We start from the raw sequence: 24,978 nt of genomic DNA on the forward strand, positions 1-24,978 counted from the left end.
CGGCGGCCGGGGGCGGGCGGTGAGCGCTGCGGGGCGCTGTTGCTGTGGCTGAGATTTGGCCGCCGCCTCCCCCACCCGGCCTGCGCCCTCCCTCTCCCTCGGCGCTCGCTCGCGGCTCGCGGTTCGCGTTCGCTCCTCTCCCCTCGCAGTCGGCCGGGGCCGGCGCCGACCCCCGCCCCGGAGCCCTTGCCGGCCCGGTTGCCCGCGCTCGGGGCTGTTTCCGCGAGCAGGTGAAAATGGCCGAGAACTTGCTGGACGGACCGCCCAACCCCAAACGAGCCAAACTCAGCTCGCCCGGCTTCTCGGCGAATGACAGCACAGGTGAGGGGGGGCCGGGCGGGGGGCGGGTACCCCACCCACAGGTGAGCGCCGGTGAGACCCTCCCCGAGGCTCAGGCCCGCGCAGCCGCTTCCTGGGACCCCTCCGGGCCGGCCGAGGGGAAGTTTGTGGCCAGAGTGCGCCGGGGCCCCGAGCGGGGGCCGGCCCTGCTCCGGCGCTCATGGCTGGCCCCGGAGTTGGGGAGCCCTCCGCGCGCCGAAAGCGAGCGGTACTTGGCGGGGAGGAAAAGTAAAGTGGAGCGTGCTCGTCTTGGTGGGGATTCCACGCGCCTCCTTGTGCCGCCGTACGTCCGCACACGCGGGGCTGCCTGGACGGATGACAGCAGAGGGTAGGTTTCACGGTTAGGGAAGGGAAAAGTGCAGCGAAAGGGGGGACCCAAAGTGTTTTCTGAACTAGTAGCACAATTCGCAGCGCTGCGACCAGAAGACACTCGTAGCAGCAGCCGGCCTGGGAGTTAGGACTTGGGAAGTTTCTTGGAATGTGCTCCTTGGGAAAATGCTTAGCAGTTATCTTGAAAACTCTCGTTGTTTGGTCACTTCAGTCGTTGCTTTTTTACCAGCCCAAACTTGGTTAGCAGGATGACATCAAAGTTGCTGTGATGTGTTTAATTTCAGAGGCATAACCTTAAAAGAAAGATAGCAGATCCTTTTGGGCTACAATCTCCGCTTGAGCTGGTGTGGCTTTTACAATGTAGATGTATTTTTTAAAAAATTATGTTAAGGAATGTAGGAATTGCAATCCCCCGCCCAATTTTTTTTAGCATGGTATTAAATAAAACATTCTTTGAAACAGCATCCCTGAAAACTTCCTGAGGTAATCCCATCAGTTGCTTAAGAAGTATTTTAGTTTTTTTTTTCCATTTAATACTCTGGGCTCTTCTGGGCTGGTTCATGGTAGCATTATGATGGAGTTGTATTTCCTCTTTCAGAGCTCTTCTTTGCAGTAAAAACTTGTGCGCTGTTGCGAACAACTCTTTCTCCAGCGCAGCCTGCATTTCTCCAGTACAGTCTTGCAGTAGCAGCATCTGAAAATCAGTTTATAATGAATGGGTCCAAATTGAATTATTTTGCTGCAGCAATGCCTTCAGATTTGCGTAGACACAGCTGTTCAGCTTGTGCAAATATTTCTGTGGCCACTGGCATATTTCTACTAATGGTCTAAAAAATCTATTTCTCCTTTTGAAACAAAACTAGTTGAATTTTGCGGCTTCAGTTTTAATACAGTTCCTAGAATATTAATGTAGGTGTGAGAGAAACGATATAAAAAAATCCGCCAAAGGAGATTCTTGTCTAGTTTAAATAAAATTTGTTAAATGGTGGAGGGGGAGAAGTAAATAAGTTTCATGGGACATAAAAGTCGCTAATACTTTTTTTTTTAATTGGTAAAGAGTTGAGTGTGATGTTTATGTTGTCAAGTCAACGTGTCTGAAGTAAGAAATATGGAAACAGCTATGATTTAAATGCCCTTTTACTGCAGAGCAGATCTCCTTTGCTTCATGAATCTCGCTACGTTTGAGTGAAAAGTCTTTAATCATAGGAAACGTAGATCATACCAGGCAAGTTCAGCTTTGAAGCTTGTCTTTTGAAACTGGTAACTTTTCGAATGGCTTTGCAGTTTTGCTGTTGTTGAAGGAGTGTATTACAGATTGTGTTTTCTATAGAGGGATAAATTACTAACACAAGACTTAATGGAAAGGCTTGTCCAACTATATACATTCAGCTGTTTCCAAGATGGAGCCCAGAGAATGGCCTTTTTGGGTAGTTCTGTGATTGGATGGTCACATATTTACTTGATGCACTGCTAAATCACAACAAAGTTTATCTGAAAAGATTTTTCCCTCTTGGCCACTTTTTTCCCTCTTCTTTTCCAATGTTGATCCTCCCAAGGCATGAGGGCTTGCTCTTTTCCAAATGTGGAACAAAAAAAGTTTTTAATAGCTCCAGTTTAAATCATTTAAAGAATTAAATTCATGATCATACTTATGTCGACTTCCCTCGATTACACTTTCGTCACGTTATCAGGCAGGAGTCTCTTAGCGTGGGGGCCAAGGAAGGGATCTATAACCTGTCTCTCATAACTACTAGTCTGAGACAGAGACTTTAAGGATCTATATTAAGCAAATAAAGGACTAAAGGAATCGTATCACATAGAATCAAAGGAGTGAGGGCATTGGGTTAGATGGGAAAGTAGGGAGACTCAGCCTCATTTTAAAGTGAGGGGATGTTTTTGAGGCTCCCAGGAGAAAATTGGGCCAGGTGTGTTTCCTGTTTCTGTGATAAAATTTGAGTGATGGGAGCTCTGTGCATGGGAAGAGCTGAGGGGTTAGGAGGAGCAGGAGGTGGCCTGGTGGCCTGAGAAACAAGAGTGATTTGGACGGCCACCACACAGTAAATGTTTGTGGGGACTGGACTGGGGAGCCATAGGTGTCTGTTTCGTGAGTCTGGGGGGGGTTGACATTGGGTGGAGAGAACAGTACTCCTGACATTGGGGAGCTTACAAGCCCCACGGTGCTCCCTGCAGGGCACTTGCAGTCTGTTGGGGGAGGGGGGTGGTGTGGACGTGCATAAAGCATGCCAGTGAGGTAAGGTGGCATCTCTGAGTGATAAATGTCATTGCCACTGATGACAGACAGGAGAGGCTGGGAAGGTTTCTGAGGAGAGCATGGAGAGGGGATGTGAAACTAGAGAATGTGCCCCAAAGAAAGGTAGCAAGAGGAAGAAGGAAAAATAGCACTTCTGACCTCACCCAAACCTCAGCTCTGGAGTGGCCCTGGATGTAACGTCACGCAGTGCGGTTGAAGTAGCGTTTTCGTGTTTTACGGTGAAGCCTTAGCTGCTCTCTCCCAAGCGCAGTCGTCTTCACTTGGCTCCCATTATAAGAGGTAGGGCTGTGTGTTTCCAGTATATAGTTAATTGTGTGTTTTGGAAACTTCTTTATTTAATATGTCCAGATTAAAACAGCATATTAGTGTTTTTCAACAGCAGGGATTCATAATTTAAAAGAGAAGGAGAAGTAAATATCCAGGCAAGCAGTAGACTTTTTTTTTCGGTTGGCTTTATTGAAGCCAGATTTACATACAACAAATAGACTATTTAGTTAAAAGTTTTTAAAGACTGTCTTCTAAAAATTGAACACAGATCTCTTTCATTCTATCCTGTTTAAGTGTCCCTAAGTAGTCGTGATTATGCTTTATAACATGAATCCCTTTAAATGCCATAGGAAACCATATTTAAAGAAAGTTTGGGGTAAATACACTTACCAACCAAAATACCTTTCACAACAAAATGATGATCTGTTATGTATGTGTTGTGCTTTACTTATCAGAGCGCTTTTCTCCCCATCCCCTCAGCTTGGTCCTCACAGCATCCTGTGAGGTAGGACGGGAAGACGCTCTTCCTGCCGATTCTAGGTGAGGAACCAGACTTGAGAGAGGTGATCTGCTCAAAGTAACATAAAGGGCCAAAAACCAGAACCAAATCTAGATGATTAAAGTAAATAATTGTGTGTATTCATTTTACAAATCTATGTCCATAAACATGAAATTTGCTCTAATCATGAATTTAGGAGCTTGTGGTACTTGGCAAGTTTCATAGGGTAACTCCTGCAGGTGAAGTAAATCTCTGGGGGGGAGTCTGCCACCAGCCCTGGGGGGAAGCAGGGCGTGGGCTCCCTTTTCCCTCTGGTTCTGGTGCAGTAGTTTGGTCTCACCTTCCTGCAGATGGCAGGAAAATTGAGCACCAGAAAAGTTTTTTCATCTTTTCATTGTGTTCTGGCTAAGTAGGAAACGTAAACTTTTGTAGCAACTTCTAGGGCCAGGGCTTTTCACAGCTTTGCTTTACCTTTACACACGTGTTGGAAAAGTAGGGACTTTTGGATAACTTAGGGCTCTGTTGAAGTTGCTCAGGGATGATGATGGGTAAGTATGAACCCCATCAGGGTGCCTCACAGGACAGCAGATCACAGAGAATCACTACTGTTTGACGTTCCAGTATGATCCCTTAACTCCTGAACCTTACTGAAACAACTTATAAAGGGACTGAGGAGGTTGTGTGTAGACCAGTAGCTGTTTTTACAGCTTCTAACTAGTGCAACTGTGGCTCTGTGACAAAGTATGTGATTACTTGGGCCACGTAAGTGCTGGCTTTATTTTTACTTAGTGTGTTTGAAAACAGAAGAGTTAAAAATGATCTTGCCAAAGTATGCCGTCCTTGGTTAGGATGAAATGTACCTTATTGCGAGCTGTTCAAGATAAGCAAAGCTTGCATTAAGCCAGTTTAGTTCTTGGGTGCCATTAGTCAGGACACCACCTCTTCCATCTTAATTCAAACCAGCATTTTGAGTATATTCCAAGAAAACTAGAATGCATGCAAAGAAGCGTTTCTTAGAAAAGGTTTTATGCTCACACAAGGCTGGGAATAGCTGAGGAGCTTTACTGCAAGGCCTTCCCAGGGCCCTAGCTCTGAGCTCGGGGAGGCGGGCTGTAGTTTGCACCATTCCCAAACCTTTTTTTTATGTAATACAAGGGTCGACAGACTTTCTGTAAAGGGCCAGAGGTCATATTTTTGGCTTTGCAGGCCATATGGTCTCTGTCATAGCTACTGAACACTGCCATTTCAGTGTGGAAACAGCCCTGGACGTAAGTACACAAGTGGGCGTGGCTGTGTGCCAGTAAACTAGTAACTTCTTTCAGAGCCAGGAGTTGGCCCTTGGGCCACAGTGTGGGACCCTGATGTAATGTGGGATCGTGCTCCGAAGATCCTTGGTTTTCTCTTCCTAAAAATAAATGTGCTCCGTCGTCCCAGCTCCTTGGACCAGAGACCTGTTTGTTGGCGAATCTTTCAGTGACAGCAGCCGTGCACATGCGTCCATGCAGGCCCACGAGCAGGCAGGTCTGTTGCGGTGTAACACTCACTGGGGATATAGCCAAGAATTCTGTAGTCAAGACTATTGATTTTTGTCTCCATTTTCAATTATATGTCTTTGTCATAAGAACAGGGGGACCATGAAATTTTAAAATTGCGGAAACTTAAGTGGTGCGGTGTGTTCTGAAGATTCTTAACTAACTTGAAGCGCATTTCATGGACTGTTTCAGCAGCAAGTGAATAGGTGATTCTGGTTCTTTACTGCGTATCTAACAATTCAGTCTGAGGGACTGTTAGGTAGTAAGTAGCAGTATACAGAGGAATCTTACCGATGGCTCTGAGTAGCTTCGAACTGTGTTGACAAAGTAAAACTTGGAGGCAAAACTCAAGAATACAAAATGCTATCCAGTGCTAGAATGCTTGAGTCAGGGCAATCGGAGAGGGCTTCATTTATTCACGTGCTGCTCACTGAATGTCCCCGTATGCAGAAGCTGGATGTCCAGGTGGGGAGTAGCCTGGTGGGCCCTGAGAGAGCCTGGGGACAGACAAGGTAGCCTTGGCTGAGGGAAGCATCAGGAGTAGCCTGGGGCCCTCCCCACTTCCGTACTCTGGTGCAGCCTGAGTACGCCTCCCTTGCTGAGCTAGAATGAGGCACCAGGCAGCCAGGGAAGCCTGCGGGGTCCATGCCTTCTGTGATGTTGAGAAAAGTGCTCTGGCCACTCATAGCCGTTTCGTCTCTGTGAGTTTCATCACGTATGACCTGCGGTTATGATCTGTGGCCCCTGGCTTGCATTGAAGTCCTCTAGTTGTTCCAGACAGTCTCTCCTAAGCTCTCAAACTCGTGGCCATCCCCTCTTGTTTTCAGCACATGTGCCTGCTGTTCCCTAGCCCACTCTGAGGCCTTTGCCTAGTCGTGCATCCCTCCTTAGAAATGCCGTCCTGCGTTTGATGGGCATCTCAGGGCTGGTGTGGTTGTCCGCGGCTCCTGCGTTAACTGGGGGAGGGATACCACACTTGTCCAGCTCAGTCTTAAAAAACTTCACTTTCAGGAAAATTCTCGCATTGCAGCACATCACTGACAAATCTAAGCCTTCGGGGGCAGTGCCTGTTGGGGGACTTTTGCACATTCGACTTTCCGTGGGGGCTGTGTTCCGCTGTCGGGAGTGCTGAGATGGAGCCATATTCGGGGTCCTGAGGGAGTGGGACAGAGGTTGCCCAGCTCCAGCCTGGACTTGACAACCCGTGAATCACTCAGATTTGCGGGAGAGCTCTTTAGATGTAGGGAACGGGTGCAGGAGAGACGCAGGTAAGCAGAAGTGACTCCTTTTCCCCCCAGGATTTTAGACAGTATAGGGAATGACTGTTGCTGACCTTGAAAAACTGCCTCCGGGGTGTTTCTGGTTCTAAATTTGGGAAGCAAGACTATCTCTGAGCTCTATGTCTAAAAGTTGAATTCCTTTCTTTTTAAACGTTCCCCTAGAAAGACATCATCCCATGTGACATTTCCCCCCATGTTTCATTTCCATTAATCAAAGGAATGTTTAGTGGAACCATCACTAAGAATACTAAAAATCTAATGGTGAAAAAAATTTCACCTGATTATATCTAACTTTCCCGCTTCCAGGTGTCCTATCTGCTACTGTTTGAAAATCTCTTAATTTGCCTGTCTTTCTAATGCACCTGTACCACAGTGCAGACAGTAGGAGGTTTTCAACAGTGGTAAGCTTTTAGTGGGGTTGAACAGTTCTGCTGTGAAGCAGATTCTTTTCATTATTTCAAAAGCTTCCCTTTGCACTACCACCCCAATATTTTGGATTTTCTTAACCAAAACTGTACCATTTATACATGTTTTAACTTTATAGTTAGAATAACCAGTGAAATAGCAAAAAGAAAAAAAAAAAACCTCTTTGTTATGAGAGGCTTGTGCAGTATTTAAATAAAGGAGATTTTGGTATTCGATTACAAACCAAATGATGACACTCGGAACTATAGAAATTTATCAAATAATTAGGGTTTGCTTTGACAATTACGGGCTATAAAAGCTTGACCCAATTCCTTTGGATTAAAATATTTTGAGTATTTGTCACCTGATTAAAAGTAGAACCTTCTAACCATGACTCAGAGTTGAAGGAAATGTCAGAGCTTTTTTTACTGGGAGGCGGGCAGTGCTGTAGTGAGGAAGGAGCCCTGGCCTCTGCTTGGAGTGGACGCTGAATCTCGGCTCTCAGCTTGTCAGTTCTGTGACTTGGGCCAGCGACTTTACATTTGAGCTTGGGTAAGTGAGGGTGGTGATCTTTTTCTCCAGGGGAAATAATCCCTTTTTCCATTTTCACCTTGACTCGCTTTGTATGTTGAGCTGCTGTGGTTCCTGGTATGTAGCAGGCTGCGGCAGCTGTTACTGGTCTTTAATTGTGCGGGAAAACGTTAGTCGTGCCCTTCCTCGTGGGCTGGTGGGGATTGGGATGATGGTGGTGAGGAGTCTGACCCAGAAACAGAGCCACAGGAGTTTCTCGCTGAATAAATGGGAAGATGCCGCCCTTGCCTAGTTCTCTGCCTGCACCAGGGCTAGTGTGAGTGTCCTTTCTACCAGCTTGCAAAAGAATGAATTAGAAGCCGAGATTCAGGAATTCTACAAACCGGGTGATAGTTTGACACACTTTACACAATCTGTGTTTGAAGGTAAAAACTATTCTTTATTGGAAAAGTGAAGTCTAGATGGAATTGTTTTTCAACAAGTTGCTGATTTAGGTTAGGACGTAGTGAAAAGAGAAAAGCAAGTATGGAGAAATCATAGAAACAGTCTTTTTCTACAACAGAATTAGGGGAGAAATGGCCTTGGGACCACTGTCCAGTTTAGTCAGGTTGATTGGATGAAAGAATCGTCGGTGAAGTTCACTTTCTCCCTTGGTTCAGCTGCCACTGCTCTAGAAAGGGGCAGAGTGAGCTTTTTGCTGTATTGTGGGGGATTTTCTCTGCTACAGATTCTGTCCTGGAAGCTGTTTCAGTGGAGTTTACTGCTTTCCATTCTCTTAGATATTTTGGGTGTGGTGATTTGTGGGTTTTGCTGGTGAAAACTGTCCTATGGTGGACAAAGAGCTTTTCCTCCTAATTTGTGGGTGTCCCTACATTAAATCTTACTTAAATTTTATTCAGTAAACAACTTTCACTGAAAATGACAGAAAGGCGTGAAGTACTAATAGATTTTCTGTGCTGTTTTTATTGTGCCTCTACAGATAATGGGATTGAGTTCTGTTTGAAGAAGAGCACAGTCTGCCGGGGGTTGAACTTCTCTTTAAAAATCTGTAAGAGAATCATTTGAATTATTGGGAGATAATTAGCTATTTTAGCTTGCACTAGTGACTTTCTCAGTCTTTGAAAGTGTAAGGAAAAACTGATTATTCTCCACAGTAAGAGACTGGATTGGGACCTTTCCTTTGTTTGAAATGCCCGTGTTCTGGTGGTAATCTGAGCGAGCACTGTCCAGTAGATCTTTGTGTGATGGTGCCATGTTCTCTAGCTGCACTGCCCAGTACTGGAATCACCAGCAGCCTGTTACTAATGTGATTCAGGAACTAAATTTCAAATTTTATTTCATTTTAATTAATGTACATGTCAACAGCGGCAGGTGGCTAGTGGCTGCTGTATTGTACAGCACAGCCCTGAGTGCGTTTACTTATGTCATTTGTTCATAGTGTTAAGATATTTATGACCTAGAGGACAAAGTTTCTTCCAAGGGACCATCTTCTAAAGACACTTTCAAAAGTGTTTGTTGCTTTAGATGTAGGACTTTTTACCCATTTAGAAAATACTCATTACACTGTGGTGTCAGCCCTGGAGATAGCGTGTGACACGCGTCCAGTGTCTGCCTTCGTGGGAGGCGGCTCTGGTTCGGTGTGGCCGAGTACCTTGGAGGGGAGAGGTCTTGGAAGGCCTTCTGGGAGAGGTGACATTTTCATGGAGACCTGCAGGTGACAGAGGAAATGGGCTTGGAAAGGACTGTTCAGGTGTAGGGAACGGTGTAAATAGCCATCGTGAAGGTCTGGAAGTAGAGTCCTGAGCATGTAGCAGTTTTTGCAGAAGCCAGTTTTATTTTTGGTTTATCCTCACTGGGCTACCCTTTAGAGGCCACGTGGTCTTGCTTCTGAGAGGCAGAGACTGCCAGGGTGGTCCTGCTCTGGGTGTTGGGTGGGCCTGGGCCAGTCTCACCTGCACTGCTTCATTCTTTGGTGCAACAAAGATTTAAATGCTTGTGTCACTCGAATCAGTGATATGTTCTTACTACGTGTGGGATACTGCTAGGCTCTGGTGATCCCATTGCTGGTTCCGTCCTCTTGGATGGAGCTGTGTGGTGTGAGCAGGCAATCCAGCAGATCCACCAGTGCCTGTCCCACCGCATACTGAGATCACTGCTGCGATGGGAAGCTTCAAGGCTGGAGGTCATGGAAACTTCTTAGAGGAAGGACTATTAGGGGGAGTCAGTCTGGGCACCTAAAGGCAAGGTAGGGCTGTGGAGAGCTTCTGGTGTCAAACCAGGGAGTCCAGATCATCCTCTTAGGGTTTGAAAAACATTACAAAGTTTTAGAAACCCATTGTGTCCAGGGTAGTTGGAGGAAGCAACTGTGATTTGTTCTCCAGAAATCTAGATCAGCTTTTCCCAGGGTGTATTTTTCCATCCATGTTCCTATCTGCTGGGAGAGTTGACAGCTGCCTTCTCTTCCCCGCAAGCCCTATGTGTGTGAGGAAAAGCCCCATGAATCAGAACTCTTGTACTTATTTAAGTTGTTAGGAATTTTTTATACAAACATAATTTTCTTTCAAAAGTTTTTTTAAAAATTGTTTTGAGAGTATGGGTAACATATTCAGAGGGCTCAAACTTGCAAATAGCATGAAAGAATTTGGTTTAGGAGAGGGCCTCCCTCTCCTGCTTCTGGAGCCCCCAGGCCTCCTCCCCAGAGGCGGCCTGCGCTAGCTGCTTCTTGTATGCCCTTCTAGAGCGAGCTGTGGGGGTGGAGGTGCATGTCCTCTCTTGCTTTTTCCTGCCAGAGTGGCACAGCATACACGTTGGTCCCACTGTAAGTGCGCTTCTGACAGGTAAATATCCGAGAGGTGCTGCAAATACTAATATTTGAATAGCAGGCTTCATTCTAAAAATCCTTTTTTTTTTTATAGTAAAATATTTTGGTCCTGTACTTAACACAAAATGATTTTAATGTTTTTACTGTACTATAATAGGAAGAATTGAAGTTTCAAAAAAATTAATTTCATGTCACCTTGAAGACTGTTGGAGATTTTGTTACTGTCATCATGTTAAACATCATGCAACCAGCTCACACCAAAGCTCTGTTTATAGTTCCCTAGTTTCTGGAAGAGATTCCTAAAACCAGAGGTTTTTATTACTCACCTTATTAATTAATGATACACAAATATCTCTAGCTTAACAACCTACTTGTATACCAGGCAGATAAAGTAAAAATCAGTGTCTTGTTTGTTAGGACTTCTGAGAATGTTCACATTAACTCCAGACCTTTTCATTAATTTAGTTAATTGACCTAGAGATTGCAAAACACTAAGGTGACCAAAAGTCCTTCAGAAGAGGAGTGGCTGAGTCCCCTGCCGTGGCCGTTTGGGGAATCGAAAGTGATCTTCCCTTCAAAAGGAAGAGAAGTCTGAGGCTTATTAAATTTAAAAAGGATGGAAAACATACTTGATAATTAGGTCCTTCTTAGGAGTAAAAAGTGTGTGTACATAGGTTTCCAGAAGAAAATCTCTAGAAATTGTTTTTCTTGGTGGTGGGGGACTGAAGGTGTTTTGGGGGGCTCTGTACTTTGCACTTTATAATTAAAGTGCTTTAAAATGCTTTTTAAAAAATCCATAAACATCGGACTTTCATCACAAAACTAGTGAAAGAGTAAATTAAATCCAAAGCAAAAACATGTTAGTTTTTGTGGTCAGAAGAATCTATTAAATGGTGACAAGTGGAGTTTTGGTTAGTTCTGTTGCAAAACCCTAGGCCTCTAGCAAGAATGATTTGAACAAGTGTAAATTAACTTTGAGGCGCTGTCTGAAGATAGGAGAATGTGATTGTGTTTTAGTGGGATGTCCAGTGTTCGAACAGAATCCTTTCAATTAGAGGTTTCTTCCCCGATGTGCCGGAACCTCGGAACCTGACAGCCACCTAACATTTGAGTGCTTCAGACCACTGTCAGCTTCCCCAATGTCAGCAACACTTAACCTCACTGTTACATTGGGTACAAAATGTTGTAGATTGTCATATTCCTTTAGAAAAAAAATAGTAGTTTTTGAAAAGTCCTTCTTTAAAGTACTTTTTCTTTTCCTGCCTTTTAAGCTCATGTGAACACTAAAACTATTTTAAACTAATACTGAGCCCGTTTCAGATTTCATCTTCAAACTGTAAACATTCCCAACTGGAAGTGTTCCAGGCGTTATCATCCGGGCTGAGTGAAGCTCATCACCTGGGCCTGGACACCCCAGGACTGCCTTTAAAAAAAATCAGTTTCCTTAATTATGTGAATGAATCGTTCATTCACGGGCTTCAAAAATTAGAGGCGGACACAAAGCTGTAGAGTGAAAGCCTGCCTCCCTCCCTCCCCCTAATGCCCCCAGGTAATCACTGTGAGTAGATTCTGCCGCCCCTCCAGGGTTTCTCTCTTCAGGCAGACGCTCTCTGTTCTTGGCTCCTTGCCCCCTTCCTGCCTTTTCTTCTTACTGCAGGTAGCACACTGTACACATTGTTGCACACCTGTACATAGCAGCATGCGGACGGCTTCATTATCGCTTTCCATAGTTGCTGGTATCCAGTATATGAGATGTGCCATAAATGGTTTAATCTGCTCCCCACTGATGAACGTTTAGGTTATTTCCAGTCCTGTTTTCGCACGAACAGTGCTTTAATGAATAGTCCTGCACAGTTAGGTGTATATCTGTAGAACAGATTCCTAAAAAGGGAATTAATGGTTAAAAGGAATATGCATTTTAATTTTGATCATACTATCAGATTGTCCTCCCAAGTGCTTGTATGTTGGTGGATTCTTAAAGCTTCTTAAAGCTTGAAAAGCAGCATAGACCTCACTGGGTATCTGGGGTATATTATTTATTAATATAGTCTAGTTGACGGATACTCAAGTTATTCTTCAGCTCGTGATTCTCCGTCATTTCGTACCTCTCAATCACTTGTGATTTATCTATAATTCTATGGTGTTTTTTCCCGTTAAGACTTTTTTAAGAGCAGTTTCAGGTTCATGGTAAAATTGAGGGGAGGTTCCAGAGATTTCCCACATACCCCCTTTCCCCACATGCACAGCCTTCCCCATTAAGGGCACTCCCACTAGAGTGTATTTGTTACAATTGATGAACCTACATGGACACACGATGGTCGGTTTACCTTAGGGTTCACTCTTGGTAGTGTACATTCTGTGTTTGGACAAATGTATCATGACATAAGTCCATCTGTTCCCTGTCCCAAAAACTCTCTGGACTCCACCTGTCCTTCACCCCCCCACACACACACCCCAAGATACTGACCTTTTCACTGTCTCAGTAGTTTTGCCTTTTCCAGAATGTCCAATAGTTGGGACCACGCAGTTTGTAGCCTTTTCAGATTGGCTTCTTCCACTTAGTAATAAGCATTTAAGGTTCATCTATGCCTTTTTGTGGCCTGATAGCTCATCTCTTTCGAGTGCTGAATAATACTTTGTTGTCTGGATGTTGGTGTACTTTTTGGACTTAGTGCATTCACTTCCCGTTGGGCACTTCTGTAGTCCGCATATAAGCCCACTTTTTTTTTTTTTTTTTTTTTTTAAGATTTTATTTATTTATTTGACAGAGAGAGACAACCAGCGAGAGAGGGAACACAAGCAGGGGGAGTGAGAGAGGAAGAAGCAGGCTCAAAGCAGAGGAGCCTGATGTGGGACTCGATCCCGCAACGCTGGGATCACGCCCTGAGCCGAAGGCAGACGCCTAACCGCCGTGCCACCCAGGCGCCCCTATAAGCCCACTTTTATATGCTGTACACTGACACCACAAGTCCAGACAGCGGTCCTCCCCCTTTCTCCTCACTCGCTGTTGCTGCCTCCCAGCCACAGCTCCCAGCATTTGGACCAGAGGACCTGGTCTCTGGGCGTCCCTTGCTTGTTCTCACGCTGTAGCCAAGTAGTCTGAGGCAGCCTGGCACCTGGGCCTGGGCTGCTTTCTGCAGAGGTTGGATCCTAGCTCAGCTGCCAACATTCCTCCTCCTCCAGGACTTTGGAGTTGTGGAGTGGTTCGGCAGCTGATCACAGCATCTCACCTGGGTCTCGGTGCCCCCTCAGACGTGGTGGTGGAGAACAGTGTACCCCTTTCTGCTCCCTCTGCCCCAGACCGCTGGTTACCGTTTGGGGGCCGCTGAGTGAATTACAGTTGGTCTGGTGGTGGCTTGCTGCTGGGACAGCATCTTCTGTCCCACCTTTGTCTTACGAAGGCTTCAAAATGTCCACCCTTCAAGGCTGAGGGAGACAGCATGCAAACCACATTTAGGAAACTTAAAATTATCCTAGCTGTCTGGGAATGGCACTTCCCTGGAGCTTGTAAGTGCATGGAGTGAGGATAGGAGGCTGGCTGCGATTCCAGGACTCCGGTGATTCAGGTCCAGGGTGACAGGACTTGCAGTCAGGACTGTCTCGGGTTCCTTAAGTGAAAGGTAAACAGCAAACATTCAGGGAAGCAAGATTTCTTGATCTCTGAAGCAGAGTAAGCATGAAATACATTTGTGAATGAGAAAAGAAAATGCTCATATTTTAATAGTAAATGATGATACAAAGTAGAGTTTGTCTTTTTGGGTAGACTTATTCTTGAAAAATTATATAGAAGGCATTTTTATAAACCAGGTTTTTCCCTTCTGACTTGCATCACAGTTTCTAAAGTACCGTAGGTTTATTTCAGTTAGTTTCATCTACTACAATAGCCCACTGTCCTTCCCCTTACTTCAGACGATATAGTTCATGGTGTTTAAATATTTAAAGGTGCTTACTGGGCAGGTTTCCATCTAAAAGAGTCCCCCCTGGTTGGATCCTTTGGTAACGGGAATATTTGTCCCCTAAATTAGCTATAAATTTGGGCTTAATAAATTGAATTGCTTTGTAACTCTTAACACAACACTAGAGAATAGAATTTGGGTTTTTATCATTTTTTGTTTTTTGGTCATATACTCTGCTCTGTATGATGAACAGTTATTTAAGTGGACATTAACAATGGCTCTTCCCCAAGAAGGCCTTTCTTTATTTAAAGCGTTCTGGTGGGGTCCCTCCCTCCTGAATCTCATTCACACACCTGCAGAGGGAAACCAGCCATGTTGGAGTTGAAACCCACCACAGGCAAACTGGCCAGCTTGTTCCGTCTGCTCAGCTCCCTTCTTCCATCCCTGTTCATGTACAGCGTTCCTTTCTCAGTGTGTTTTCCTTCCAGAGATCTGCTCAGAGTCTGCCTCTCATCTGAAGCCTTTCTTGCCTGTGTTCACTCCGTGTTCTGCCTGCTGGTAAAGTCCGGTATCTCCGCGTCAGCAGTTGCAGTTTGTGACTTGGTGCCCGTGATCTGTCTTCCTCAATTAGGCTATAATGCTCCGGGGGGGGGCAGACTGTTATTGGAGTCTCAGATACGCCCAGTTAACCCTGCAGGGAGCGAAGTCCTGAGAGTGGGGACGGGTGCCCACTATAGGAAGGCCCCAGAGGAGGCAGATTGCTCAGCCAAGGCCGCTCTGGCCCTTGAGCAGATAGTGATTCTGAGGAGAGGTGGGACTTTTTGTTCAGTGCAAGATCACTGTTCAGAATGAAGTAAAACCTCATTATTCTATACTAATTCGGGGTAGTGTATCTGCATAAAAAGCTTGAATCACAAGATTTAAGAAGGAATTTACTTTAATTATTTCCTAATAGTCTTTGTAAAAAAAAAAAAAGTTAGATGTCTTTTGGGAACTTGTTTAAATGCCTAGATAAAAATTATTTGTGGGGTGCCTGGGTGGCTCAGTCGTTGAGAGTCCAACTCTTGATTTCGGCTCAGGTCATGATCTCAGAGTTGTGAGATCCAGCTGCCCACGTTGGGCTCCGCCCTGGGCATGAAGCCTGCTTGGGATTCTCTCACTCCCTCTCCCTTTGTCCCTCTCCCTCTGCAAAAAAAAATTATTTGTAATGGCCTAAATGCTAAGGAAACAGTATTCTTTTCTTTTTCTTCTTTAAGATTTTTATTTATTTGAGAGAGAGTGAGGCACCAAGCAAGAGAGCACAAGCAGGGGGAGCAGCAGAGGGAGAGGGACAAGCAGACTCCCCAGTGGGCAGGGAGCCCGATGATGTGGGGATTGATCGCAGGACCCCAGGATCATGACCTGAGCCAAAGGCAGATGCCCAACTGACTGAACCACCCAGGCACCCCTCTTTTCCTTTTAAAAATGTTTTAATTCTGCATTGCTGAAGAGTTACCCCATTATTTATTTGCACAATCCCCACAAATTTTCAAAGCAGAGTAAGCTTTACTTCTACTAGCATTGTCACAAATTATTAGGCCTTTACCTTAGAGAAGTCACAGTCACTGAGCATGAACCCTGTACCGGGGTGCCCAGTCCTTGATGGGCATATATCAGTCAGCCCTCATAGCAACCTTGAAAGATGTTGCTGTGATAGATAGTGATTGATACGTATTGAGTCCTTACTGCATGCCAGGCTAAGTACTATGTACACATGGTACGATTTCATTCTTTCCTCGGTGAGCCTAGAGGCCGCTACTATTTTCATGCCGTTGTAGAGCTGAGCAAACACGTCAGGAGGTGTAGTTGCAGTAAGTGACAGAGAGGGACCTGAATCGAGACCAGGCTGCGGTTCCTGTGTTTTGAGTGTCTCACTGGTAATGTATTGGTAACTGTACCGTGGAGGTCTCGGATGGTCTCCAGATCATCTAAGAAGTAGAGCCCTGTGAAAGTGTTTGCCATTCTGTGGATTCCTCTTCTTCAGATGTGAGCTTTTTCAGAATGCATTGTCCTTTTTGGATTAATTTTTATATCCAGTTTTTACCTAGGAATTAAAAATTCTTTTTGTAATAATTTCCAGGGTTGTTGAATAAAAGTACTTACTAGCTTTTCTAAGATTTAAGAGAAGAATTTGAATAGTCAGAGTTATAGTACGAGTAATACCAAAGAACGTGTAAAAAAATATGGAAGGAAAAACAAAAACAACTTTTTCACAGAGAAGGAGGGTTGCAGTGAGAAATGGGGTGGGGGAGAGGAGGCATCTGTGGGAAGGGGGTTTCATGCTTGGGAGTAGAGAAGCATGAACAGAAGCCAGTACCTGAACTCTTACTCTCAGATTTGCTTCTCAGGCTAATCTCTCCTGTTCTGTGTTAGGCCATTTAATCTTCACAGCAGCCACAGGATGGAGGGGCCTGGATGCTGGGGTGTATCCAGAGATAGAAGTAACCTGACTGGTCCCCTGCAGGGGTGGGGGGGGTGTAAAGAGAGGGATGAGTAGAACAGGGAAGCATTTTAAGAGAATTCATTATTGAATTTTGTTCTCTTTGTTTCTGTTTTTACGAAAGTAGTAATAAATATTAAGATTACTACTTTATATCTTCAGCTAAACTAGTAAAGTGTTAAAATTGTTATTTTGTATCCTATAACTTCGGCACTCTTCTCTGGAATCATTCACTCATTTAGGGTGGAGGTATTTGTGGAGAGCCTGATGCCTCTTTCATGGTCCTTACAGCCTTGTGAGTTACAATTGAGAGTTGATTAGTATGATTTTTAGACTCACTCATTATGACTGCAAAGTATAGAAGAGTTCCTACTTCCGGCCAATGCAAGATTTGATAAACTAGTTTGTACACATTGGGACAGAAAAATCAGTTCTGCCCGTCAGAGAATTTGGGGTCCCAGTTGCCATTCAAAGGAAAAAAAGTATTATGAGAGAAAGAGGAGACGTTAGGAAACGTAAGGATGATTTATTTGCTTAGCTGCATTTGAACAGACTCTTTTCAAACAAAACCACTTTCATATGTTACAGACTGGGTAGATGAATTCAGTCACTTACCTGGTATTTGATTTGTAAAATGGAGAGCTTTTTTCAGAATACCTGATAGTAGTTCATCCCTTGTTTAAGGTGAAATATGGACTTCAGATAACGATGGCTAAGAATGGATCTTAGAACATGTGTAGGGTGCCTTGTCTTTCGGTGTTGAGAGGGGATTGTTTCCCGGAGTGAGGTTTCTCTGAGCAGTCCAGAAGTTATCCCCCGTGATCTTGCTTGATGAAGACCTTCTGTGCAGTGGGTGCCCTAGCTTGTATGAGTGTGACAGAGACTGGGAAACGGGTAGCTACTTTTCTCCCACCTCAGCTTAATGAAAGGGACGGACTCTGGGTTGGCAGCCAAAGAGCCCCAGAAGAGAGAGAATTCCTGGTGGCTGTGTGTGCTGTGTGATGGGCATGTCTCCTGCCAAGGCTGAGCCCCTAGAACGCTGGGTCCCATGAATCTCACTTAGCCTCAGCTCTGCTCCCTCCTGGGGCTGCTGGTGACTTGGTGGAGGAGAGGGAAACTACCTGGGATTGGAAGTGGTGATGCTCAATCTTGAATCTTCGGAACTTCCCGTGATTCAGATTGGTATTGCCCAACCTGTGTGTTGGGACACTTTGGTGTGTAGAAAGCCTCACCGTGTATGTTGCAACATCCTGGCTTTCCTTCTTCACTCTCCTTTGTCTGTTTTGTGAGCTAGAGAATATGTGCGTGGAAACAGTCACAGGGAGAAGAGGAGAGGTGCTATGAGCAGGGATGGCCCTCCGCACAGCCTGCACAGCCCATCTTGTCTTCTTACAAAGACGCTCCTCCCTGTGGATTTGCTTGTGGACACGTGCACACGTGGTTGGACTGCTAGGTGAGGATGTGAACAGAATTGATTCGTTCTTTTCACAACCAAACAGCTGTGAGATGTGTTTGGACTGAAAGAGGGTGAGAAAAGTGGTTGAGGTGGACAAAGTGTGGCGGAGCAGCACAAACCAAAACTGAGACCAAGACGTGCCACCGGTGACAGCTGTCAGAGTCGCACGTGCGCGTGGAGTAGCACTACAGTAAACCATTAAGAAGAAACCAAACGGGTAAATTTTGAAAGTGGGAGGATGGCGGGAGGAATTTTTAAAGGTAAGAAATTTTAAAGTTTGTGTGCAAGAATAGAGTAAGATAACCAGCATCGATGGTGTCGAGGGCCCTGGTCCCGCTTTCATCATGTAACTCTGGAGTATTGTCCCTGTTGCGCGGCTGGGGGGAGTAAGATCCAGACATTGAACAGTTGGTTCAAGGACACAGGGCTGGCTGATTGAGCCCGGATTTGAATGCATGTGCTCCACTTCACCTGTGCCTTTTCCTTCCTCAGCTCCAGTTCCACACTGGAGTAGGGGACCCGGACTCTGACACTGTCTAACTGTTCATTTGGGTTTACCTGCTCTTGTCCTAGCCAGCTGCCCTCTCTTGGGAGGAGTGCTTCGAGACACTGGGAAGAGCCAATCAGGGGCTTCGGCAGGTTGTTCCAAACTTTAAATATTTGGAGTTCATTTCCTTTTAGCAATTTACAGTGCTTGACACCGACTCTTCTTCCTCTCCCTGGCAAGTAGAAAGGAAACTCGCTCTCTGTCATAATGGCTCCTGTTGCTGATTTAGATGAAGTTTCATTTTCATGCTCATAGATTAAGGATCATTGCATTAAAAAACACACACACACCGGGGTTTTTGTTTTGTTTTGTTTTAAGAATACTGAGTAGGGGAGCCTGGCTGGCTCAGCTGGTAGAGCATATGACTCTTGATCCTGGGGTTGTGAGTTTGAGCCCCATGTTGGGTGTAGAGATTACTTAAAATCTTTTAAAAAAGAAAGAAAGGAGGGGCGCCTGGGTGGCACAGCGGTTAAGCGTCTGCCTTCGGCTCAGGGCGTGATCCCGGCGTTATGGGATCGAGCCCCACATCAGGCTCCTCTGCTATGAGCCTGTTCCTTCCTCTCCCACTCCCCCTGCTTGTGTTCCCTCTCTCACTAGCTGTCTCTATCTCTGTTGAATAAATAAATAAAAAATCTTTAAAAAAAAAAAAAAAAGAAAAGAAAGAAAGGAGACTGAGTAAAAATGTGCATGTGTGTGGACAGAGTCTGGAGAGCAACAGAAACATCAGTTATGTTGGAGAGGTGTTTGTTTTCTTTTTACTTTACTTCATGTGTTCTCCCCCCCACCCCCACTGTGTTCTTTTTATCTGGAGACCTTAATGGATCTCCAGGTTCAGGACAGCACAGTGCCATAGAAGCTGTGGAATGGAACCCACAAAACAACGTGGAGATGCAGAAGCTGGGTAGTTGGCAGCAAAAAGCCCTGATCCGTGGCTGTGTCTCAGCTATCTGCTGAATCCAGGAGTCGGCTCCTGTGTCTCTTCAAAATTACGTGTCCTGTAGTCAGGAGGAAGCAACATCAAATTGAGGGACATTCTACAAAACAACTGGCCTGTCCTCTTCAGAAATGTCAGAGTTAGGAAAGAACAAGTCTGAGGAACCTTTCTAGACAAAAGGAAAAGACCAAGACGTGACAACTAGGTGCACTGGGATCCCGCATTGGATTTTAGATCAGGAAAATAAACGTAATAAAGGGCATTGTTAAGCAACTGGCTAAATTTGAGTAAGGGCAATCAGTATATTAAGTATTGTATCAGTGCTAAATTTACCAAATTTGATAAATGTGCTGTGTTTCTTGAGCAAGGGTGTTCTTAGGAGATGCATGGTCAAATACTTGGGAGGAAAGGCTCATGCTGTCTGCAGCTTACTCTCACAGGTTCTACGAAAACTCTGTGTGTGTGTGTGTGTGTGTGTGTGTACACAGTTGCAAGTTATCCCTAATTCCTTATAGTTGGGTAGAATGAAATAGGTATGTGTCAGTTAGAGGTGGTTTAGTAGGCATGTATGTACAGAGAACTTTGGAGGCCGGAAAGAGGGACTGGTCTGTTCTGCAGGGGTAGCCCAAAGAAAGTCTTTGTAGTCAACTGCGTTTAATCTGAGAGGTAGGGGTGTGGTTTTCTAAACAGAGAGAGACCATCCAGAAGAAGGATTTCTGTTCCATGTGACAACTCACTGTTGTGGCTGGTGCATCAGAAGGTGCCAGGGGAAAGAAGGGCTGAGAAGTGGTCAGGGGCCACATCCTGACGGCCTCCTGTGCCTTACGAAGGAGTTTGAACTTCGTCGAGAGACATTAGACTTCAGCTAGGATGGCTTAAATGACAGGAAATGGATTTTCTCCCTTAATGAGAAATCTGAAAGTAGGGAGGCTCCAGGGTTGGATAACTCAACTCGGAGATGGCTTCACGAACCCAGCATTACAGTTTTTGTTGTAGTCATCCTTAGTGTGTGCGAGGCGCCTCCTCTCCTGTCTAAGGATGGCTGCCACAGTTCCACGATGAAATGTGGTGAAGGAAAGGGAGGTTTCTTCCTGAGCATCCCTTACCAGTAGGAAGGAAAACCTTTTCCACACTGTCATGGCCAACTCACCTTCAACTCCCTTAGCTGGGATTGTGTCAAGGAGAAGGTGCTTATGGGGGAGGGGGGTGGCTTCTCCAATCACTCCTGCTCTTACAGCTGGGAAGGTGTTGCTATTCCTTAGAGGAACCCCAGAGCAGCCACCGGAGGGCGTTGTGGGGGAAGCTGACTTAGGGTCTGACACCGTGGAGAAGACAGTTCAGTTTTCTCAAAGTGGGTGGTGGGGGGAGAGTGGCTGTGTTTGAAACAACAACAAAAAGCCGCATGCACTCATCATCCCACCACTTCTACCGGTACGACTCTGTATTTTTGGCGTGTGACTTACCAGCCACTGCCCACATGCACACACTTCAGTTCTAATCTTACTTGATGTGCCGTTTTGCCTGCAGCGCCATTTGCGTGCTTTTACATCACATACACGTATTCCTACATTTTTACAGTCTTCATAATTAATTTAGTAGAGGTGTAATTTTTTTAAAAGATTTTATTTATTTATTTTGGATAGCGAGTGGGGGCAGGGGCAGAGGGAGAGGGATAAGAGTCTTAAGGAGATTCCATGCTGAGCCCAGAGCCTGACACGGGGCTCGATCTCACAACCCTGAGATCATGACCTGAGCCAAAATCAAGAGTTGGACGCTCAACTGACTGAGCCACCCAGGCGCCCCAGAGGTGTAATATTTTCTAACATTATATAGTAATTTATTAAACCTTCTGTTATTGGATAACGGTAATAATAACAGCTGATCCTTACGATGCACTTAACCACCCACAGGCACTGTTGGTTGAAGTGCTTTACATGTATTAATTCATTCCGTCCCCACGAAACCCTATATGAGGTATGGTGGCCATTATCACCCCCAGTTTCCAGTTGGAAGAACCCGAGGCACAGAAAGTCTAGGTAACTTACAGCTGAGAAGTAGGGAGCTGGAGGCAGAGCTGGGATTCAGTTGCAGGCTGTCTGGGTCTAGGGTCTAACCAGTAGGTTGACCTGCCTCCGTGTATTGTTTGCCCTTGTTTCAGTGTTACACATAATGCCACTCTTGTATTTCTGCAGACCTTGTCCTTTGTGCATCTACGTGTGGCCAGGTTGTTGTGGGTGGAAGAAAGTGTGGTCGGTGAGGGACTAGAGATGACACAGAGGCCACGTGTTAGAGAAATGGTACTTCGAGAGGGACTAGGAGGAAGAAGTTGCTTTACTTGTCATTGATTACCAGGAAGGATGATCTCTTCCTTGGACTATTTTATCTTCCTTTTTGATACTTAACCGCTGGCGTCCTTCTTGTGTTGATACTCGGGAGTCACTGTGCTGCCCGTCCTTCTGCGGGGCGGACGTCCTTCTGCATGCCTTATGTTAGCCCCTTTCATGTAAAACAAGTAGCTGTTAAGTTACTTTCTTTTACTTTTAACTATTTTTAGTTTCTTTGTACATCTTTATTTTCTGCAGCTTCAACATTTGGAGAACTCTCATTTTCTGTTTAGGCTGGGGTGGGTGTTTTTTTTTTTTAAATAATTAAATTTTTAAATACATAATCACTTAAGGTTAGGCTTTACTTAATTCCCCCAAATTGCTATTCATTTAACCTGATGCCCAGTTACTTTTTCACACACATACATTCTTAAAAGCATTTTAACGTAAATTCAGGGAAGATTTAACTCCCTGTTGATTTCCTTTAGTTTATATATCTACATTTCTCCTCAAACCACACGATTTAATTATTGTTTTAGACTGTATGGTAACATCTAGTGGGGCTGACCCTCCTCTCATCTCTGTTTAACTTTTCCTTCTTCAGAATTTGAAAAATAATCATCCTTTTTTATTTTCCCAAATGAAGTTTCAGGTCATTTCCACATTACTCTTAAGACATGCTAACGTTCTGGGGCACCTGGGGGGCTCAGTCGGTGAAGCGTCTGCCTTCAGCTCAGGTCATGATCCCGGGGTCTTGGGATCGAGTTTTGCATTGGGCTCCCTGCTCAGTGGGGAGTCTGCTTCTCCCTCTCCCGTTGCTGCTCCCCTGCTTGTGCTGTCTCTCACACGCTCTCTGTCTCTCAAATAAATAACATCTTTTAAATAAATAAATGAATGAATGAATAAAATTTAAAAACACTTAAAAAAAAAAGACATGCTAGTGTTTGTGTGAAGTGTTCCTTTAGGTTAAGATCGTAGTAACATATGATAGTTGGAAAGCTGTTATGGTTGCTTAGTTTCTCATTTCCACTTCTGTTTAATTTCTAGATTTTGGATCATTGTTTGACTTGGAAAATGATCTTCCTGATGAGCTGATCCCCAATGGAGGAGAATTAAGCCTTTTAAACAGTGGGAACCTTGTTCCAGATGCTGCTTCCAAACATAAACAACTGTCGGAGCTCCTGCGCGGAGGCAGCGGCTCCAGTATCAACCCAGGAATAGGAAATGTTAGCGCCAGCAGCCCCGTGCAGCAAGGCCTTGGCGGCCAGGCTCCAGGGCAGCCGAACAGTGCAAACATGGCCAGCTTGGGTGCCATGGGCAAGAGCCCTCTGAACCAGGGAGATTCTGCAGCCCCCAGCCTGCCCAAACAGGCAGCCAGCACCTCTGGGCCCACTCCCCCTGCTTCCCAAGCACTGAATCCGCAAGCACAAAAGCAAGTGGGGCTGGTGACCAGCAGCCCTGCCACGTCGCAGACGGGACCTGGGATCTGCATGAATGCTAACTTTAACCAGACCCACCCAGGCCTCCTCAATAGTAACTCTGGCCATAGTTTAATGAACCAAGCCCAGCAAGGACAGGCGCAAGTCATGAATGGATCTCTTGGGGCCGCTGGCAGAGGAAGGGGAGCTGGGATGCCGTACCCTGCTCCGGCCATGCAGGGGGCCACGAGCAGCGTGCTGGCTGAGACATTAACACAGGTTTCACCTCAAATGGCCAGTCACGCCGGACTGAACACAGCGCAGGCAGGAGGCATGACCAAGGTAAGTGACCTTAAGTGGTTTGAGTGCTTCCTACTAGTGGGGGCAGGGAGCTTTTCCTTCCAAGCAAGCAGCGCGCTGAAGTGGGACGATGTGGCACGTTCCTGGACTCCTTCAGTCTCTCTTCCTGCCCCTCAGATGTAGAACACGGAGGTTTGGTATCTGGAAGCCAGAGATAAAATCTCTGCCCCTCTCTTTAAAGTGGGAGCTCTTGAAGCCAGCAGGAGAATAGCCTGCACATCCGACTGTTGCAAACACAGGGGTCACGTTTGGATGGATGGCCAGTTTTTAGCCTCTGAGGAAAACGGTGGAAATAGGACCACATGGTTGAAAGAGGCAACTTTGGCTGGCAGTCTGCTTTCTGTTGCATCACTGAATCCGGTGAAGGCTGATGTCCCTGTCCTTTATCCACTGACGAAGTTCTTTCTTGGTATACCTTTTCCTTTTCATGTTCACCCAGTGTAGTGTCTTTTGTCACAGTCTCCATTTCCCCACCAAGAAGCTGTGTTCAAAGCTAGTCAGCAAGCGGCCGTGGAGAGGAGAGAGGTGGCAGAGCCGGGGTAGTGCGGGCCCTCGGGTCTCAGAAGGAACTCCACAGTTGTGGTTCGCAGAGCGAGGTCCGAGGGCTAGTGGTGGTGGCGGTGGCAGCAGGGACTTTGTTGAAGTGCAGAGCTACAGAACTCAGAACCCGGGCATGGGGCCCGGCACACTGGAGCCTCCGAGCCTCCAGGTGGCTGCGAGGCCTTTGCAGGTTGGGAGCTCTGCTCTGGGTTTCCGCCACCAGCCATGCAGCTGGCATGTAGAGTAGGAGCTGAACGTGGAGGACAGGGAAGGCAGGTGCCATGGTAGAGAGGGGACAACTGGAAATGGAGTGCAGGCAGACCCCCAGTGTGGGAGCAGGCGCCACGGTGGCTCTGAGACAAGGCCACTGAGGAGTGGCAGCCACTGGAACACCTGTTGCAGGCAGTATTTGCAACAGCAAATTCTAGAACAGTAGAACGGTTTGGGCTGTTTCTTGGATTTGATTAGTCCAAATGAAGGAGAAGGACAAGTAAGAGTAGCACACAGTTTCCCCGCAAGGCTGTCACAGGCACTAGGAAGTGCAGATGAAGCCCTGGGACTGTGTTAGGTAAGGAGACAACTTCGTTTTTAACTTAAATGAAAATAAAGTACAGTTGACCCTTGAACAATACAGCTTTGAACTATGCAAGTCTACTTACACATGGGTCGTTTTGTTTGTTTTTGGGGGGGTTGATAAATACAGTACTGTAAATGTGTTTTCCTTATGATTTTCTTAGTGGTTTTTTTT

General features: G+C 45.6%; 1 protein-coding gene across 6 annotated transcripts in view; it reads left to right on the plus strand.

Moving 5' to 3' along the window:
• The first annotated feature begins 6 nt into the window (after positions 1 to 6).
• Positions 7 to 24,978, plus strand: part of CREBBP (CREB binding protein) — a 123,400-nt gene continuing 98,428 nt past the window's right edge. For 4 of the 6 annotated variants that reach the window (XM_034670471.1, XM_034670476.1, XM_034670473.1 and 1 more), the window contains exons 1-2: positions 17,946 to 18,104; positions 22,960 to 23,672. In XM_034670471.1, coding sequence (XP_034526362.1) covers positions 18,002 to 18,104; positions 22,960 to 23,672 — 816 coding nt within the window. In that variant the 5' untranslated portion in view covers positions 17,946 to 18,001. Of the gene's footprint in view, positions 322 to 17,945; positions 18,105 to 18,330; positions 18,368 to 22,959; positions 23,673 to 24,978 lie in introns of those variants that run through there. The other 2 variants (XM_034670472.1, XM_034670474.1) reach the window with 2 other exon arrangements.

This window comes from Ailuropoda melanoleuca, chromosome 10 (assembly GCF_002007445.2).
Source record: "Ailuropoda melanoleuca isolate Jingjing chromosome 10, ASM200744v2, whole genome shotgun sequence".
NCBI classification, from domain to species: Eukaryota; Metazoa; Chordata; class Mammalia; order Carnivora; family Ursidae; genus Ailuropoda; species Ailuropoda melanoleuca.